The sequence below is a fragment of the Astyanax mexicanus genome, chromosome 8 (assembly GCF_023375975.1).
Source record: "Astyanax mexicanus isolate ESR-SI-001 chromosome 8, AstMex3_surface, whole genome shotgun sequence".
In the NCBI taxonomy this organism is placed as follows: domain Eukaryota; kingdom Metazoa; phylum Chordata; class Actinopteri; order Characiformes; family Acestrorhamphidae; genus Astyanax; species Astyanax mexicanus.
Window position 1 is genome coordinate 44,049,453 of NC_064415.1, and position 18,250 is coordinate 44,067,702.

The window sequence follows — 18,250 nt, forward strand, 5'->3', positions numbered from 1 at the left end:
ACCCCATTGCCTCTTGTCTCCATCGCATCAATCACACCAAATAATGTATATATTTATCATTTATTACAGTTCATTTCAGAGATTTTAAGGGTACTGACGGTTAAATTCTGGACCTATCTGAATATTTTCCACCCACCTCAACAGGTTCCTCCCTTTGGAAATCAGTCTGCTGAACTGACGTGTCTGATGGTCCTCACTTACATTCAGACACAGCTTTTCACATGCTCCACACATCACTCTATTACAACTTAACTGTGTATGTGTGAATGTGTGTTTATTGTGTTTTCTGCAGCACTGATTTCTTTAATACTTTATTTTGAAAGACTGAAAATAACTTTGACTGACTTTATTATTACTATCAGCCTGTGTTTCTGCTGCCCCCTGCAGGACTGTAGAGCAGCTGCATTGTTTTAGGGCTTCAGCAGTTCAACCAGTATTACACTCATTAGAGTAGCTGGACGTGTGTTTGGTCCCTCTGGTGGGGAGAAAGTGTTTGTTGCTGTGTTTTCTCTGCACATGTTCCACAGTCATTTAGAACACAGCTGACATATACAAAACTCCACCTTAAGAGTTAAACTGAGCTACAAACCCCACCTCTTCTGAACCAGTCCAGACAGGGCCTGCTCACACACTCAGCCTCGAGTCAACCACTCAACAGCTTCTCAATTTCATGCAAGAGCACACACACACACACACACCTGCAGGCGGGAAGCATTGTTCATTATCATCAGACTGTCAAAACAAAGTTTTATGATACTAGGTTTTTGAGAGTCAATACAATATTGTGAAATATAATATTGCAATATTTAAGTATACCAATATTTTATTACAATTCTACCACATACTCCTCTGAACTTCCCAACTATCCACCTTTGGTACGCTGGTATCTGATTGGGCCCCTGAAATGGCCCTGGAGAGCGATGATCAGATTATAGGTGGATGCAATTCCATGCCCAAACACTAGTGGCACTAGATGTTTTGAACTGACAGTATTTGGGGAAAAATGCTGGATTTTCACACATGCTGTGTTTGATAGTATGTAAAATTGGGAAGGAGATTTTTATGAAGTTAATTTTGTGCTAAATTTTTACACAAAAATAAAAAACCTGCCATCAAAATGCAGATTAAATACATAGAGAAGAAAAAATGACGCATAAGCAAACAAGAGATTCCAAAAGCAAAATCCACACAAATACACAGTAAATCTACAAAAACACAAAAAATAAAAGCAAAATCTGTCTAAATCCAAAGTAATTTTCAAATAAACCAAGTACATTTAAAAATCTAGATATACACCTTTCCTTTTGCTTTTTAACATTTTGATTACTGATTTTATATTTTTGTGTATTAGATTTACTGTGTAAAATCTTTAAAATGTTTAAATTGGCATTCATGTGTTTGAACCTGGTGTGACTGGTAAAATAATATTTCTATACATATTGTGGGAAAAATGGAAATGTGTTATTTCTGTACTTATATTTTAAATCACAATTGGCTGCAAATTAAATGACTTATGCGCTCACAGACAAAATGACACCTTCTCAATTTAATTTAAAAAGGTAGCTTCCCTTTACACTGCTGTGCAGCATAAACCAGTTTAAACATCTTTATTCTGGGAAGATAATTCTGAAATCACGAGACATTACTGTGGGGCCAGGCCTAACTCAACACAGAAACCAGTCAGGAGTGTAGCAATCCAGTCGGACCAGTTAAGATTCAGACTAGTCAGACCAGAGAGAGTGAGCGAGAGCTCAGGGAAAGAAGCTGAAGAACAGCTGTTTGTAGTGGAGCTTCATTAAGCTGAGCTCAGACTGTTTTAAATGCTAATTCAGCTCCGGCTCGCTATTCCACATTAACGCCTGCACTGCAGAACCCACAGCAGAGCAGAACATGAATATCAAACACTGCGTAGAAATGAAATGGAAGAATTTCACTGGAATCACTTTGGGGTGAGAAGGAAAAAAATCAGACTGAGAATAGGCCACTAATGTTGTTTTTTTTTCCCCACAAACATTGCTATATCACTTCACCACACACACACACACACACACATGTATATTCTTAGGCATATTGTAATGGAACAGGTATCGACTATTTTAATCCCAATTAGGCTCTGAGTCTTTGTTTAACCACAACATTCAGCCATTTGGTGGAACCACACTACTACCAAGCTGCCAACACTGAGGAGAGTTCTCAGAGGGTAAATAAAAAAGCAAAAGTCTTCACAGTGTGGAACATGAAAACATGCAAAAATAAAACCCTTTTTAGTTTTTAACCCTCCTGTTATGTAACGGGTCAAATTGACCCATTTAAAGTTTGAAGATCTAGTAAAAATTGTTAAACGTACTTTTTCAGTATGAAACTTATTCTGCTTGCCTTAATTAGTGTAATCAACATGGTGGAAATGCTTCCTCTCACATATTTGCAAAAACTATAAAAAAAAAAATGCAAATGTTCATTTTCTGTTATGTAAAACTATAGTGTTTTATGTTTTGTCTGCTATTAAAAAGTAATAAAGTAGTGAAATATTTTAAAAAGTTTGAACATGTATTTCTTTATGAAAAACAAGTGAATTATCTTAATGACACTAAATACCTTTGCACTAAATATTAATAAATAATTAGTAATTGAGTTAGTAATGAAATAATCACACTGGATTTTTATTTCCAGATATCTTTTGAATAATTAAACATGAACCGGGTTAATATGGCCTGGGAACACCATTGCTGTTCCTGACAAAAGAACATAACAGGAGGGTTAAATCCATCTATGTGTGTTTAGAACCCAGTGGATGGTAATGGTACTCATAATGCACACACTACAGAAGTCCAAATTATAGCACACATACTTCATTATAAAAGGGTTATTTTACCAATAGATGACAAACATTAGTACGTACACGTACACACACACACAGGTACACACACACACACACACACACACACACACACACACACACAAAAACACACACACACACACACACACACACACACACACAGGTACACACACACACAGGTACACACACACACAGGTACACACACACACAGGTACACACACACACACAGGTACACACACACACACAGGTACACACACACACACACACACAGGTACACACACACACACACACACAGGTACACACACACACACACACACAGGTACACACACACACACACAGGTACACACACACACACACAGGTACACACACACACGTACACACAGGTACACACACACACGTACACACACACACACACACACACACACACACACACACACAGGTACACACACACACACACACACACACACACACACACAGGTACACACACACACAGGTACACACACACACACACACACAGGTACACACACACACACACAGGTACACACACACACACACAGGTACACACACACACACACACACACACAGGGAGAGAGAGAGAGAGAGAGAGAGAGAGAGAGAGAGAGAGAGAGAGAGAGAGAGAGAGAGAGAGAGAGAGAGAGAGAGAGAGAGAGACAGACAGACAGACAGACAGATAACTTAAACACCGTAAAATATATTTTGGCAGAAAAAGAAATCAGAGAGCAAACAACCCTTGAAGCAAAGCCACTTCAGGACAGAAGAGGTTAAAAATGTCAACATTTGGAAACTATTTATTGAACATTTGCAACCAAATATTTGTTAAATATACAAGTTTGACCTTTTCTTCTTCTTTCTGCCAGATCATCACAGACAGCAGGATTATTTACACAGTGGACAGGTGCACATACGGACCGGTGGACAAGTGGAATGTTGCAGGACGCTTTAAGGCGCAGTCTTTACGTATTTTGGCTTCATTTGAACAGAACAGTAATTATAAAATCAAGATTTTGAAGCTGAGTAGTGAAATCATGATTTGGAATACAACAAAAATTACATTTCCTCAGAAACATCTACTCCATCTTTCCAAATTCCACCTTCATAAATTATACTCAAAAAGAAACAATATAGAGAAAGAAAAATCCTGTATTTTACATAGAAGTGGGCCTAAATTTCACTCAGAACTCTCACTCTCACTTTGTCTCTCTCACTCAAACACTCTCCCGCTCAGGCAACAGTTTTGAAGGTCTGCAGGATCAGGTTGGTTTGGTGGATGAGCCGGTTGGCACTGATGAAGACGTTAATCGCTCTGTACGTGAAAGAGAAAGAAATGAATAGATTATTAGAAAAAAGAAGACTTGGTCTCTCCAGTCCAGACTGGGGTGTCACTGCAACTGCCATTCCTTCACATCTAAATCTGATGAGAGCAAATATGCAAAACAGTCTCAAACGTCTTTAATTTTCTTAAAATCTTGCATTAAATTGCAGAAGAAACAGCATTTTAAATCCTGAGTGAACAGAGGGAAGTACTAAACTAACATATTTTATTATTTATGAATGTAATTATGCTCTCTAGTTCAGTGTTAATTTTGCTGATGTGTAATGTTGTTTAAATTTTTAAACTGACTTTAATTTTTTTTTTTTTTGGGGGGGGGGGGGGGGAGGGTCTGTTTTGCATTGCTTTGTATTCACACACTTGGCTGCAGCGGAAATAAAGACCACCCTTAGGGCGGCTCAGAGTGAAAATAAAAGCTAATTTAACATCTGGAAAAATGAACATTTGTGTTTGTCAACAGCTGGAGACAGCTGCAGTGCAGTCAGTGGCTCATTACTGTGCGCTTACACTGGGGGGAGGTGGTGGTGGTAGCGGTGTTTACAGGATCGCTGTGTAAATGGTGTTTGTGTTTATGATCCATGCAGATGTTCAGTGTGAAAAATTCATCACAACAAAAATAATATATCACCTATAATCTCCCTCTCACTAGAAGCTTTACTTACTTTCCATCTTTGAAGTAGGTTTTGAGAGTGTCGCTGAAGCTTTTGGAATATTTCACAAACTCCTTCTTTTGGTGCTCAAGAGCCTAAAAAAAAACCAAACAAAAAAAACCAGACACAAACACAGAAACTTCAAACACCCATACTGATTAATCTCTGCTGTAACAGATAACATGGGTGTGTATGTGCATATGTTTGTGTGTGTCTTACTCACCCTGCGGTTCTGATATTGGTATTTCTTAAAGACGTTGTTGACTGTGTCCAGTAGCTCCTTTATAGCGCTGGCGATATCTCTGTGGAGAAAGGTTGGAGGGTGAATCATCAAATTAAAAAACGAGACTAGAACATTTTATTAGCAATAAGGACCAAAAAAAAACAGCGGGTAAAACCTAAAGCCACTGACAGAAATTAGCCCAAAGCTGGAAACACTCACAAAGTAATCAGTAAGTGTAGATAATTTGACTGTTTTGTTTCTGTGTTGACAGCCTATATAAAGGGTGTCTGAAAAATAAGGAAACTCACATTAAATTACAACAGTTTGTCAGACAGTGATCCAATTTTAGACACAAGCTTCGTCAAAAAATTGGATTACCATCTGCTGCACCATTTACATTTTATATGGGCATTTTCCTTCCATAGATTTTAAAACACCCTGCATATCCCTTGTGATAAAAGGCTCTATAACAGCTCAGTGCTTGAAACCCCTATCTGATCACAGAAATCCTGAGATCATGCTCTCTGTATCCAACTGTAACATGCAGAAACTGGACGCAGCGAGATACTCGAGCGAGAAAAGCAGACAACTCGCTCATGTACATGTTGAGGCTCAGCTTCCTTCAGCCTCATCTTCCTTCTGCAGGCAGGAGACCAAGTTTTTCTGTTGTGGACAGCAGGAGCAATGGTCATCTCTGACGCCAAAGAGATCCTCTCCACATTCAGAAAATATGTTGCGTGTCACTTTCAGAGACTATACTGAGTGTGAACTGTACAAGTAAGCAGCCCTTAACATTACATTTCTGCAGTTACAAATGAAATATTAGATAAATTCAATACACTATATGGACAAAGGGTACTGTGCACACGTCTTAATTGCTGAATTCAAATGTTTATTTAGCCCAATTGCAGTTCGCAAACATAAATGAAAGAATGGATTATTCTTAAGAGCTCACTGAATTCCAGCTTGTTACCTTATTAGGTTACCTTATTTCCACTAAATATTCCACCATCAACTATGGGTAATAATGAAAAGTGGACTTTTTCTTTTTTTTTTTTTTTAGGAACCACAACACCTCAGTCAGACCATGTAAAGTTACAGAGCGGGGTCTACAGAACTTTGGCCAACTCTTTTCTGACTCAATAACTGCAAAGTTCTCAGTTCTCTCAGGGGGTACAAACTACATATTAAGGCAAATTAATTTAGAAAAAGATATCATAAGAGCTCTTGTAGGTGTACCATGTATGTGTCCTGATACGATTTCCATATAGTGCATATTTACAAGTGCATTAATCATTCAGAGCAGCGATCTTGGTGTTTTCTTCTCTTTTGTGTCTAAAGGAATAGATTTAAGTTTCCTACATCTCTACTTCTACAGCACTCTAGGTCAAAGGGTGCAGCAATGAGCCGTAAAGCCACTTGCTATTAACCCCACAAGGAAAAGGAGGATGAACAGTGGTAGAAAGAGGAGAGTAGAAGAATATGTAGAAACAGTAGCAGGGAATCAGAAGGTGGATGGTTCTCACTTTATGGTCTGCAAGAAGCGCACTCGGTCGTTGATTTCATCTGGAATTTTGCTGAGGATCTGTTTGAGCGCTCTGGCTTTTTCATTTAAATCCTGGAACTCCTGCTCTGGTCTCTTAATCATATACTCTGCAAACACACACAGACACAGAGAGAGGGAGAGGGAGAGTGTAAGGAAAAATATCATTTTCATTCAGTGGCAAAAAAAATCTGATTTGAAGGCAACTCATGGATCTCTGGGGTAAATCTGGAGAATTTACAAAGTTTATCCCATCTGTTTTGGCCAATCAGATCATGTACAGATTAGATTCACCTCCTCAATTTAAATAATACAGTTCTGACTGATGTAAACTCTAAACTAAATACTGGCTTCATACTGTTGTACACTGACATTGTGGTAGAATAAAAATAGGATTGATGTTTTTTTCGGAGGGCTCCAGAAAGCCTAGATAACTTTAAGAACAATTGGGATGCAGACTCTGCTTACTTCTTCAGAGTGAAAGTATATGACCAGACATTAAAATTTTCTGGTTTTGCAAGGAGTGAAGTTAATCTTTCTGCACTTTTTTGGGAGAATTTTGACTTTTAACTTTTCACATCCAAGCTTTAGCCAAGTCAAGCTGTAGTAATTTACCCTACAGTACACACCAAACTACTTCTTAACCTCGGAAAAATGAGAATCTCAGAAAAACCTTTAAGAAATTTTTATTTATCGTGTTCCACATTGATATCAGCAAATCCAACATTATCGTATTTCATTTTTTGCAACCCTAGTGCTCAGTGATTATATTTATGTGTTTACTGGGCATTTTCCCAAACCTTCCACATCGTCCGCAGCCATGCGAAGCAGTGACTCTGTGAAGTTGATTTCCATGTTTTTCTTTTCCAGGATCTTCATGATTATGTCCTGAGTGAGCCCAGGGTTCTCCTTCTCTGCCTGAGGAGAGGAACACACCCAAACACCGTTACTGCCTGAATTAAAACGCACCATATCTTTAACACTGTTTTCTGAGCTGTGTGCCGATTGGTCAGATTGTGTTTTGCCTCAAAAATGAAATAAGCAGCTGAAATAAGTCTTACCTTGATGAAAGCTGCTCTTAGAGTCTGAGCCGCGGACAGGTTTATCCTCTCCAACTGCAGCAAAACAAACATCCCACACAGGCTTTAACCACCGTTACATCACTGTACCACATCAAACTAATATGTTATATAATTATCATCTTATTAAAGCCACTAGAAAATCTCTTTGAACACTTCTTCAGAAGTCAGCACAGTCAATTTGCATGTCATTTTGACCAAAGTAATCTCAGCATGTTTTAAACAAAGCCATACAATAAAAACAACTACAGAATCTCCATCTTGGTTCAGAACCGTTACAACACTGTTATTTAAGGAACAATCTGTAAAAGATTTATTTCTTTGTGTGCCCAGATCTGGCACATCTGGGTCAAATCTTAATTTTTAAATAGTCAAAATAAACAGGACTTTCAAAAAATTTCCTTTAATATGTTATGTGGTAAATAAAAATGTTTAGAATTGCATACATATTGTTTTGTGTAAATTTTTCTCCTGGACATGACTGGATCCTCAAAATAAAGAATTTGCATGTTCAGTTTAAGAAGCTGTTGCTAACCATGCTAATCAGCATGACACGCTTAATCAAACTGGTTAACCACCTTCATCGCACTGACAGACCAATTAAACCATTACACTTAAACCTTTAAGGTCTACATAAGATTATATGAAATCAACTAAAGGTAAAGTGTATGTGGCTTTTTCAGCAGGTTACAGCGCAGTTATCTTTTCTTAATCTAATATTTGCTCAAACTCAAAAGAGATTTCTCCTCTCAGCTCGCTCTGACAAGCTCTACAGGCTGACCTGTACTTAGGCTACACTGCTCAACACGACCACACCGAAAGTGTTTTTATCTCTTAATTCTTTTGAGATCATCTGTGCAAAGGAACAACACACAAAGTGATACGACCCCATTAACCAGTGGGGTGATTACTGACATCTAATGCAAACCAGCATTAACTTGCTAACAAACTTCATATTTTGACAATTTAAATGCAACAATATTGCTATTCTGACAATCTCCATCTCTAGAGGACCCAACATACACAGAACAAAACATATGGGGGTCCTATACCTACTCATCAACTATACAATATAATGGAATATTTTTTTAAATCCCATTCAAGTCGGTCACAGAAAATGCAGTTTAGATGTGGGGCGCAAAATATGAGCATAACATTAAAGGTACATTTTAACGGTGAAGTTCATTACTAGTGATTCTCATTTGTTGGCAAACTTAGCATAAACCAGTAAATTGTCCCGTTAAGTATCAGAGGGTAGCCTGACGATTACCTCGTTGAAGACTGGATACATAACTGCATATAATGTCATAGAGACCATCGAACTTGTCTCAGCTTCATTCTTTATCTCTTCCATTGTCATCCTCAATGGATGGCCCACCAAAGGTAAAAATGAGCAAACTGGGGGGGGGCTGCTACAGCTCAGCTCCAGCAACTGCTCCCCCTGTAAAATGAAGACGATAAGAGTTTAGTTTAGAAAACAGAACATCAAAAACAGTGTATTAATGTAATATGTCTAACTTTAGATGTTGTGTGGCCTCTGGGAAAGGTCATTCACAACACAGAAGTAAGCAAAACAATCAACATCATTACTAGGCAGCTCAAAACACATTTTAATCAATTCGCTCCTCTCGAAATCCTACTCAAATGTGTTTGTAGTATTTCAGAATCTCCTCCCATCTTCGAAATGTGTCATCCAAATGGGATCGCCCTGGCCAGAAAGTTCCTGTACTAGCTACATCATAGGGACACAGACAGCTTAATGGGGCTGTTTACTGGCAATAACTGGCAATAGGGCACTTATCAAGAAACAGGGCTTTTAATTCGATATAGTGCAATATATAGTGATCCCAGAATAAAGTTGATATATCACCATATATCTTGAACAGAGGACCAGGGTTTAAACACAACACAAAATGAACCAAAATGTCCAACACCAATCTTGACATGTAGACTTGGCCCCATTGCCCTTTTCACTAGACGTATTCATACCTCATTTACCTTCCATTCCGCTAAAACAAAGTATTTGGATTAGTGTTATTAAAATTTTAAAACAATCAAAACTGTTTCAAATACACAATATTGATATATTTTCTTAATCTCTTACCACACACTCCTCTGAGCTTGCCAACAGCCCCAAACAGCCTCAACCTTAAACTTGCGGTCCACTGACCAGCAACTTTTATCTTGACCCCAACCCACAATCTTCCATCCACTACCCTAACCAGGGCCGCCGCTCTGCATACGCAGACAACGCAGCCAGCGTTAGGCCTCAACCATTTTGCAGTTGCAGGGAGCCAAATTGACTGAGAATGAAATGTGTTGAAATTATGACATTATTAAATTTAAAACCCAATGTGAATTATTTATGATACGCTCATCTTTTTTGTCTTTAAACATTGCATGGGGCACCTACTCTACTACTTAAAAGCGGCACGTTATTATTTTTGTGTATAATATAATGCCCCCACCCCTATTGCCTGAAATGGCACGGCTCGGTTTGCTCTGTTGGTTGTTGCCAGATGTGACATTTTCCAGTCAAATAAATAATCAAAAAATGCATGGAGGCGCTAAATCTTGCGCATGTTTAACCATTTTTAAAGTGTATGTGGCCATTATATACATTCTCCCTGACCAGTTATGCTTAGGGCCTCCAAAACCTTAGCAGCGGCCCTGACCCTAACCCAGCCATCTGACAGCAAATGTGACCCAGTATTTGTAATGTTAATTAAAATTTGAAACTGAGTTTGAAAATCAATACAGTATGTGAAACATAATATTGCGATACTCATGTACGTTGATAGTTTCTTACACCTCTACAGTCAAATAGGTTATTTGTTAACTTAAATCCTGAGTAAAATCACAAAAATTAGGTACATATAAAATTGGGAATGTGGGCAATGTGCTGAACCCTAAGCCTCCAGGACTGGACTTGGACAACACTGGTTATGTTGGTCTGGAAATGGACTTGTTTTGGTTAGTCGAATGAACCCTATAGTGGTTAGTTAAGTTCAGTAACACTAAAATAATCCCACATTTATTAAATCAGTTCCCCAGATTGCTGAGGTAAAGCTGTTATTTCATCTGAATGTTCCGTTCCACCTTAAATAGGGCAGCAGTCCCAGTCGCTAAAATGCGGCTAACTGCTACCCCATTTAAGGTGGAATGGAACAGATAAGCAGATAACTTCAGCTCCGCTTCTGGGTTAAGTTGCTAGCTAGCTAATGCTAAACATTTCGGTTCAGACAGACATTTAATCACACTAATGAGACACACATACCGACTAACGCGGACACCCAGACCAACAGAAACACAGTATTTACGCTTCCGCCGACCCCGCAAAGTTTAACCCAACCTATCGCCAAAATAATCAGCTCGCTTTAGCTTAGCCGCGCTGGCCTCGCAAGCGCTTCAAAACATTAGCATTAGCACGCAGCCGAGCGGGTAAAAACACGACCCTGTGGACAGAATAGAAGAATAATGAATCCACTGACCGACCCGTACCTTTAAATAAAGAAAATTAAAGCAGTAACAGCAGCCAGAGCGGCTTCGGCTCCGTCGCCAGCGCCTCTTTACAACTTCGGAAGGAGGAAGTTTTCTGCGGGAGCAGCGTTTGTTTTTACACGCCCGTATTCCGGACACGCCCCGCCCATCCAGCGCTGCAATCGGTACCGGACTGCGCCCGGATTGGCTGGTGGTTCACACTCGTCAGCAGTCGGCTTAAAATTCTAGCCAATCAAAACAGAGAACACAGGTGGGAAACGAATAACGCGTGTAGGTGGAATCTTGGTGATGACGTTCAGCAATAGGCCAATCAGAGAGCTCCGAAATAGTGCGGTCGTGTGCCCCGCCCCTCCGCTGTTGCCTAGGGAACTTGAAGTCAACCTGAAATGTAAACTGGTCTTTGTTTACTGTACTGGTTCCAGTACTGGTTCCATGTTAATCACCAATTAGACATTAAGATACTGCAAAGGGTTTCTTTATTACTCACAATTCAGTATGCAGTATTGTACTGTTCATTATGTATTATAAATTATTCAGTATCAACTATGGATTATTCAGTATACATTATAATTCATTTATAATATATATTGTAATATATAATATTACAACTAATTATTCTGTAATTAGCCTACTATTAATAATTGTATAAACACTATGCATTAATAAAATCACACACACACATATATATATTTGTGTGTATGTGTGTGTGTGTGTGTGTGTTACTTGTCTGTGTGCTCAGGTTTTGAGCTTTATTTTCACAGTGTGTCAATTGAGACTTATATCAGTCTGCTATGGATTATTCACTGTTCAGTATGATTTGTTCAGTATTTATTATTATTTATTGTGTTTTTACTGTGATTTATTCAGTAATACTGTATCCTGCAGTATTTATTTTAATGGTATCTCCAAACATTTCATAAATATGATTTAGCTGCCAAATAGCCAATTCATTATTGTGCATTTAGAATGTACACAAGATGGGGACCCTCTCTAAAGTCACTCTTTAAAACGGATGGGGAAAAAAGTGTGTGATTTAAGCCTCATATATCTGGAACACAGCTAACTAAGACTTTACTCTATTAGATATGGGTTTTTATTATCAGTATTCAGGTTGTCAGAAAAGCTGTCTGATTTCTGTGTATCTGTATGTTTAAAAGTGTAGTTTCAGTCAGAAAGACTTGAGTGTGCTCTGTGGAGAACAGAATGTTAGCTAGCTATCATGCTAGTTGAGTGACGTCCTCTGATTAGCTTGATAGTTTAACATTTACTGTATGACTGACTTAAACATGTGTGTGCAACATCACTTAGTCTGTAAACAAACAAAAACTTTGTATTTGATTATTGTTAAAGGACTAAATGACTCTTATGAAAATCCCTGCCCCTGGTAATACTGGATACTGTGGTAATGTTTTGACATGGTATGAAAAAAGTAAATACTGCCCTGCCCTGGTGTCCACAATTAATACTAAAGATGTAGCTTACTATAAATCATTCAGTATTTAATATAGACATCTCTGTATCCATTATGCACCACTATAATCTATACATCATATATATTTAATATTATTGGAATATATTATAAATGATCATAATGTTTATCACAAATTATTATTACTAGCAAAATACCAAAAACTATGAAAATGGTGCCTTCACCCTTTTCTCATCTTAACAGAGTTAAGCAATGTCGTACCCTTTAGTAATCAGTAATCAGCAGTATTTATATATAATATAGATTTATATACAGAGTAATAAACAGTTATACAGTTATACAGTAATAATAGCACAAAAATAAACTACAGTATAAAAACAAGTTGTGATCTTAAATTGCCAAAAATATTTTACTCTGAAGTCTCAATTACCAAAAGTATTTTACTCTGAAGTCTCCATCACTGTGCAGTTTAAAAAACAGTTCCAGAATGTTCTGCTGGTGCTGTTCTTTGAGTGTCCTACCATGCCCGCTGGCAGCAGTTCATAAAATCAATTTACATTTTAGAACTCAGAATTATGAAACTTAAAAAAAAAATACTATACACAGTAAAACAAAATGGGAGGAAATATATAACATTCATACACTAAATCAAAATCATACAAAATTATTATTTCTTTTTATTTATCATAAAAATCCACATTCTGAAAGCAGTTCTTATATTTTAAAGTGTGAGTGGGTGGGACTTTGTAAAACAACAAAGACATAATCAGCTGTTTATGTAGTTGTGTATGCAGTAAGTGAACAGTGTGTATTCCGAATGTATGCAGTGAGTGAATAGTGTGAATCCATGGACATGGACATTGTGTATTGTGTGGACATTGTGCAGTGGGAGTGAAAACTGTATATCTAGACTGTATGCAGTGAGAAGTGAACAGTGCGTTTGTTAGGCCTGTATAGTGTGAGAGGTATGTATACCTGGGTTTTTGGTGTGAACTGTTCATATCTGCAGACTGTATGGAGTAAGAAGTATATATGGACTGTATAGTGAGGAGTGAACTGTGTATATACAGCTGTGGAAAAAAATAAGAGAATCAGATTTTTCTATTTATAGGTAATGTTTGAGTAAAATGAAAATTGTTGTTTTATTCTATAAACTACAGACAACAATAAACATTGTAATTTAGAGCATTTATTTGCAGAAATTGGCTGAAATAACAAAAAAGATGCAGACCTCAAATAATACAAAGAAAACACGTTCATATTAATTAAGTTTCAAGAGTTTAGAAATCAATATTTGGTGGTTTTTAATTTCAGTTTTCATGCATCTTGGCATGTTCTCCTCCACCAGTCTTACACACTGCTTTTGGATAACTTTATGCACTCCTGGTGCAAAAGGTTTTCAATTTAGTAAAATCAAGAAACTCATAATTTTTAAGTGGTCTCTTATTTTTTTCCTGTATGTAGACTGTGTAGGAGGAGTAAACGCTGTGTATGTATATTAAGTGAGGAGTGAATGGTATGCAAATGTAACCTGTATGGGGTGAGGAGTGAACAGTGTGTATATTATACCTGTATGGTGTGAGAGGTGTGTATACATGGAGTGTATGGTGTGAGGAGTAAACAGTTTATGGGTCAGTTAATGTATTGAACTCCCCCATGTGGAATGATCTCTGAAACCCCCCAGCCAATCACATCCCCCCGCTCATCACAGGCTCCATCCTGATTGGCCAGTTTCTTTATCTTATCTGGGTGCAGTGGGTAGCTCCACATGTTGACGGCGGTAAGTTTGCCAGTGAAGGCAACAGTAGGGTCCATGTCTCTGTACATTCCTGAGAAGCTCTTCTCCTGGCCTAGCAGAACAGCGCCCCCCTCAGGTAGCCTGTGGCCCCGTGCCACTGCAGACAAACTGGACACCTGCTGACCATCCACCCAGAGCGAGGCCACGCCCCCCTCTGATCCCCATAATGCACAGTAATGCCTCCACTGACCCGCTGACCCGGTGCCATGGGCCTGAACAGCAGCCAGTTCTTCACTGATGCTGAAGGTGAGAGTGTTTCTGTTCAGCAGCAGCTGAAACTCTTGAGGGTTCCTCTCACTGCTATAGGAGAACAGCACGGTTCTGTCCAGCGCCTCGGTCACCCTCACCCACAGACAGACAGACAGACCGGTCAGGGAGGGCGACACCATCGCCTCCGCAAAACTGTGCTTAGACCGCATCGGAAACAGCAGAGCCATCTCACAGCCTGCAGATACAGACAACACAGAACACACAGAATAATTCATACTGGACATTTAATAATAAGTGGATACTGAATAACTCAAAATAGTTATATAATAATGCACATTGGATATGGAATAATTCATAGTCGAAACTGAGTATTTTAGTAGATACTGAATAATTTACACTATATGCTAAATAGTTCACAGTGGATACTAAATGATAAAAGATCCTGAATATATTATAGCAGATGTTGAATAACTCATCTTAGATACTCATGGCAAATCCAGAATAGTTCACAGTTGATACTAAATAATTAGTAGTAGATACAAATTGAAATACTGTATCACACATGTTGAATAACTCATCTTGGATACTGTAACTCATGGTAAATCCTGAATAGTTCACAGTGCATACTAAATTAATTATAGCAGATGTTAAATACTTACCTTATATACTATATAACTCTTGGTAAATCCTGGATAGTTCACAGTGGATACTAAATAATTAACAGTGCATACTAAATTATTCAAAATAGATACTTAATAATTCATGGGAGACACTGAACAGTCCATAGAGCATACTATAATAACTCTTAGTGGATACTAAATAATTAATATCAGATACGGAAAAAAGTATAGCAAATATTCAATAACTTTCATTAGATACTGAATCATGCAAAGTAGACACTAATTAGTTCACAGTGGATACTAAATATAAATAATTTACATTAGATACTGAATAATTTATGGTAGACACTGCATCATTCCAAGAGATACAGAATAATTCATAGTAAATACTGAATCATTAAAAATATTCAGTAGATACTGAATGCATAATTCATGATAGACACTGAATGATTTATAGAGCATACTGAATACTTCTTACTGGATACTTAATTATCACTGGTAAATACTGACTCATGCATAGTGGATACTAAACAAATCATAGTAGATGCTGAATAATTACTTCATCATGGTTGATCTGAATGGTTTACCTGAGGGCAGGTAGCGGTGGGCGGCGACCCGCTGGAGCGCAGCCAGCTGGGTGTGAACTTTCTGCAGGTCAGACACCGTAGTCATTAGTGCTTGCTCCAGCTTCCCTCCATTTGTCTCTTGTTGTGTTTTCATCATCACTTGTCCCAGGTATCCGTTTTCCAGCTTCTCCAGACGACCAGTCTGCAGTCCGGTGAAGTTCTCCAGGTGCTGAAGGGAGGAGCTACACTGTTCTTGCAATTTGTTGGCCACCTGTTTCGCTTCTGCTATGACTGCCTCCAGCCTGCGATCCAGACGCTGATCGAGAGCCGTGCAGTACTCCTCTGGGGAGGTGCTCATGCAGGGCTTGCTCTGGACCTCCTCTCTGAGCCTCTTCATCTGCTCCTCACAGGCCTCCAGGATCATGTTCTGCCTCATGTGGGAGTCCTCCAGCATGATGAAGAGTTTATCCCAGCGGGTCTGATCACGACTTCCACAAGGACTGGAGGTGGTTCCTGCTGTGACAGGATAAACACTTGTGTGACTAAGACTACATCATATATGGGACTCAATCTTATCTCTATCTATGTCCTGGTCTTGGTCTTGACTCTAGCAATCTTGACTACAACACTAGTTGTTACAGTGCCCTACAGCATACCTTAATCTCACATGGCTCTCACATGAGGTTTAAGTTCAAGTAGTTTTATTGTCAATACTGAATATTGTAGAAGTGAGAGTTAACTAAAGTACAACTAAATAAAAGTATAAATAATATACGAATTAAGGTAAAGTAGGGTAAAGAACACTCTACATGAATCAGTGTGACAATGGATTGATGGTTATGGTAAGAATACTGAGTTTAAAACCAGGAGTGTATGTATCATATGAACACAGTGTTTGATTTAAAACTATCTGAAACACAGGAATGTTTGGGAGCTGCTCTGACCGCAGTGACTCTGTTGCTCTACAGTGATGAAATACTTCTCATAGTTGTTGCTTCAGAGGTTTTTATGAGCTCTGACACCTCGCAGTCAGTAAAACTCACTAGAGTGTTACATCAGTGTTATATAGTAATATAATAGTGTTTTAATGTGATATATAAGTGTTGTAGATTCATACATTAGGAACAAGGTGTAATATTAATGTTTTAATGTGATATATATATGTGTCATAGAGTTATATATTAGTGTTGTATGTAGTGTATTAGTGTTATAGTGATATATCATTGTTATAAAATACTATATCTGTGTTATAGAATGCAATATCAGTGTTATAGCTTGATTTATTCACGTTTTAGAGTGGTATATCAGATAAGGGGTGATATATGTGAGTGTTATAGAGTGATATGTCTATGTTACGAGGCAGTTTCCCAGACAGAGATTAAGCCTAGTCTTGGACTACAGAACATTGTGATTGTGGGTTTTCTCTTAAAAGAAAGATTTATTTTAGGACTAGACTTAATACCTGTCTGTGAGACCTAACCATAGAGAGATATAACAATTGTTATAGAGTGATATATCAAGTATCAGGTATAGAATGGTACATCAGTGTTATAATACAGACTAATATAGCAGGGTTGTTGAGTGTTATAGCGGTGTTATAAATTTGTTTTTAAAAAAAATCTTAATCTTTCTTTCAGCAGGGCTGCCTGGATATTAATACTTTTTATAGATATTTTCTGCCACCCCTCCTGCCTTAAATGTACCTTTTCTTTCCTTATTAATATTCTTGCATTTACAAACTGTATTTTGCAGTGATGTATCAGCATGACCACAACAAGATCAGTACAGGGGTTCTGTAAGGTGCTGTAGCAGTAGATAACGTACCTCCCTGCTGCTCAGTGTCAGAGATCTGGTTGTAGTAGGAATCTGCATAGTCCTCGTAATTGTAGCTCAGTGCGTTCAGCAGGCTGGGCAGCACCAGCAGACACAGGGTCTGGGTCAGAGACATGCTGTGGTCAGTTCTGCTCTGTTTGGGTCTTGATTCTGTCCGGGCTGCTGCTCCTTGCTGGTTAACTCCTCCTGTTCTGATTCTAACTGGATCTTCAGATGCTGACCTTCAGCTTGAAACTCAGTGAGAGAGCACCAGGGGGCCGAGACTTTGACTTTTAAACACAACCTGCTAAGAGGAGGATCCCACTGGTGTAACATTCTCTTGCAGGCAGCCAGCGAGTGTGTGTGTGTGTGTAGTGGAACTCAGGGGAGGGGATTCCCTCAGTATAAAAGCCACCTCCAGTCAAAGAGAACAGAAAGAGACAAAACCTTATTATACTGAAGATTAAATATTTATTTAACAGGGTTCTGAACTCAGCTAATTGTGTTCTAAATTGGAATAACAGGGTACTGATGTGGACTTAAACTGGACTAGTGAGATAAACTAACACATTGAGACCTGGACCTAAGTAACTCTGGCCCTTAGCCAGCATGCTAACACCACTATAGTGATG

At 38.4% G+C, this 18,250-nt stretch overlaps 2 protein-coding genes across 4 annotated transcripts; both read right to left on the reverse strand.

Moving 5' to 3' along the window:
* Positions 1-3,629: 3,629 nt before the first annotated feature.
* pdcd10b (programmed cell death 10b) lies at positions 3,630-11,341 on the reverse strand. 2 transcript variants are annotated; one of them, XM_007234386.4, is made up of 8 exons: positions 11,184-11,341; positions 8,953-9,123; positions 7,665-7,718; positions 7,404-7,521; positions 6,587-6,713; positions 5,061-5,139; positions 4,850-4,932; positions 3,630-4,160 (listed from the first exon to the last, which is right to left on the reverse strand). In XM_007234386.4, the coding sequence occupies exons 2-8, from the start codon at positions 9,040-9,042 to the stop codon at positions 4,079-4,081; spliced, it is 633 nt and encodes a 210-aa protein (XP_007234448.1). In that variant the 5' UTR covers positions 9,043-9,123; positions 11,184-11,341; the 3' UTR covers positions 3,630-4,078. The 2 variants fall into 2 exon arrangements, with proteins under 2 accessions (XP_007234448.1, XP_049338891.1); XM_049482934.1 differs by having other exon boundaries at positions 11,174-11,296.
* Positions 11,342-13,266: 1,925 nt separating this feature from the next.
* Positions 13,267-17,974, reverse strand: ptx3b (pentraxin 3, long b). 2 transcript variants are annotated; one of them, XM_015601605.3, is made up of 3 exons: positions 17,631-17,974; positions 15,828-16,319; positions 13,267-14,855 (listed from the first exon to the last, which is right to left on the reverse strand). In XM_015601605.3, the coding sequence occupies exons 1-3, from the start codon at positions 17,752-17,754 to the stop codon at positions 14,245-14,247; spliced, it is 1,227 nt and encodes a 408-aa protein (XP_015457091.3). In that variant the 5' UTR covers positions 17,755-17,974; the 3' UTR covers positions 13,267-14,244. The 2 variants fall into 2 exon arrangements, with proteins under 2 accessions (XP_015457091.3, XP_007234456.3); XM_007234394.3 differs by having other exon boundaries at positions 15,828-16,322.
* Positions 17,975-18,250: the final 276 nt, after the last annotated feature.

What these genes read in the sequence shown, in the direction of transcription:
- pdcd10b (XM_007234386.4), bottom strand. Translation starts at nt 9,042, where the DNA reads ATGACAATGGAAGAGATAAAGAATGAAGCTGAGACAAGTTCGATGGTC. An exon ending in TGTATCCAGTCTTCAACGAG is followed by an intron (nt 7,719 to 8,952) that starts GTAATCGTCAGG and finishes GTTTTGCTGCAG; the next exon opens with TTGGAGAGGATAAACCTGTC. An exon ending in TAAGAGCAGCTTTCATCAAG is followed by an intron (nt 7,522 to 7,664) that starts GTAAGACTTATT and finishes TCCTCTCCTCAG; the next exon opens with GCAGAGAAGGAGAACCCTGG.
- ptx3b (XM_007234394.3), bottom strand. Translation starts at nt 17,754, where the DNA reads ATGTCTCTGACCCAGACCCTGTGTCTGCTGGTGCTGCCCAGCCTGCTG. An exon ending in TGACACTGAGCAGCAGGGAG is followed by an intron (nt 16,323 to 17,630) that starts GTACGTTATCTA and finishes ATCCTGTCACAG; the next exon opens with CAGGAACCACCTCCAGTCCT. An exon ending in CCACCGCTACCTGCCCTCAG is followed by an intron (nt 14,856 to 15,827) that starts GTAAACCATTCA and finishes CTGTATCTGCAG; the next exon opens with GCTGTGAGATGGCTCTGCTG.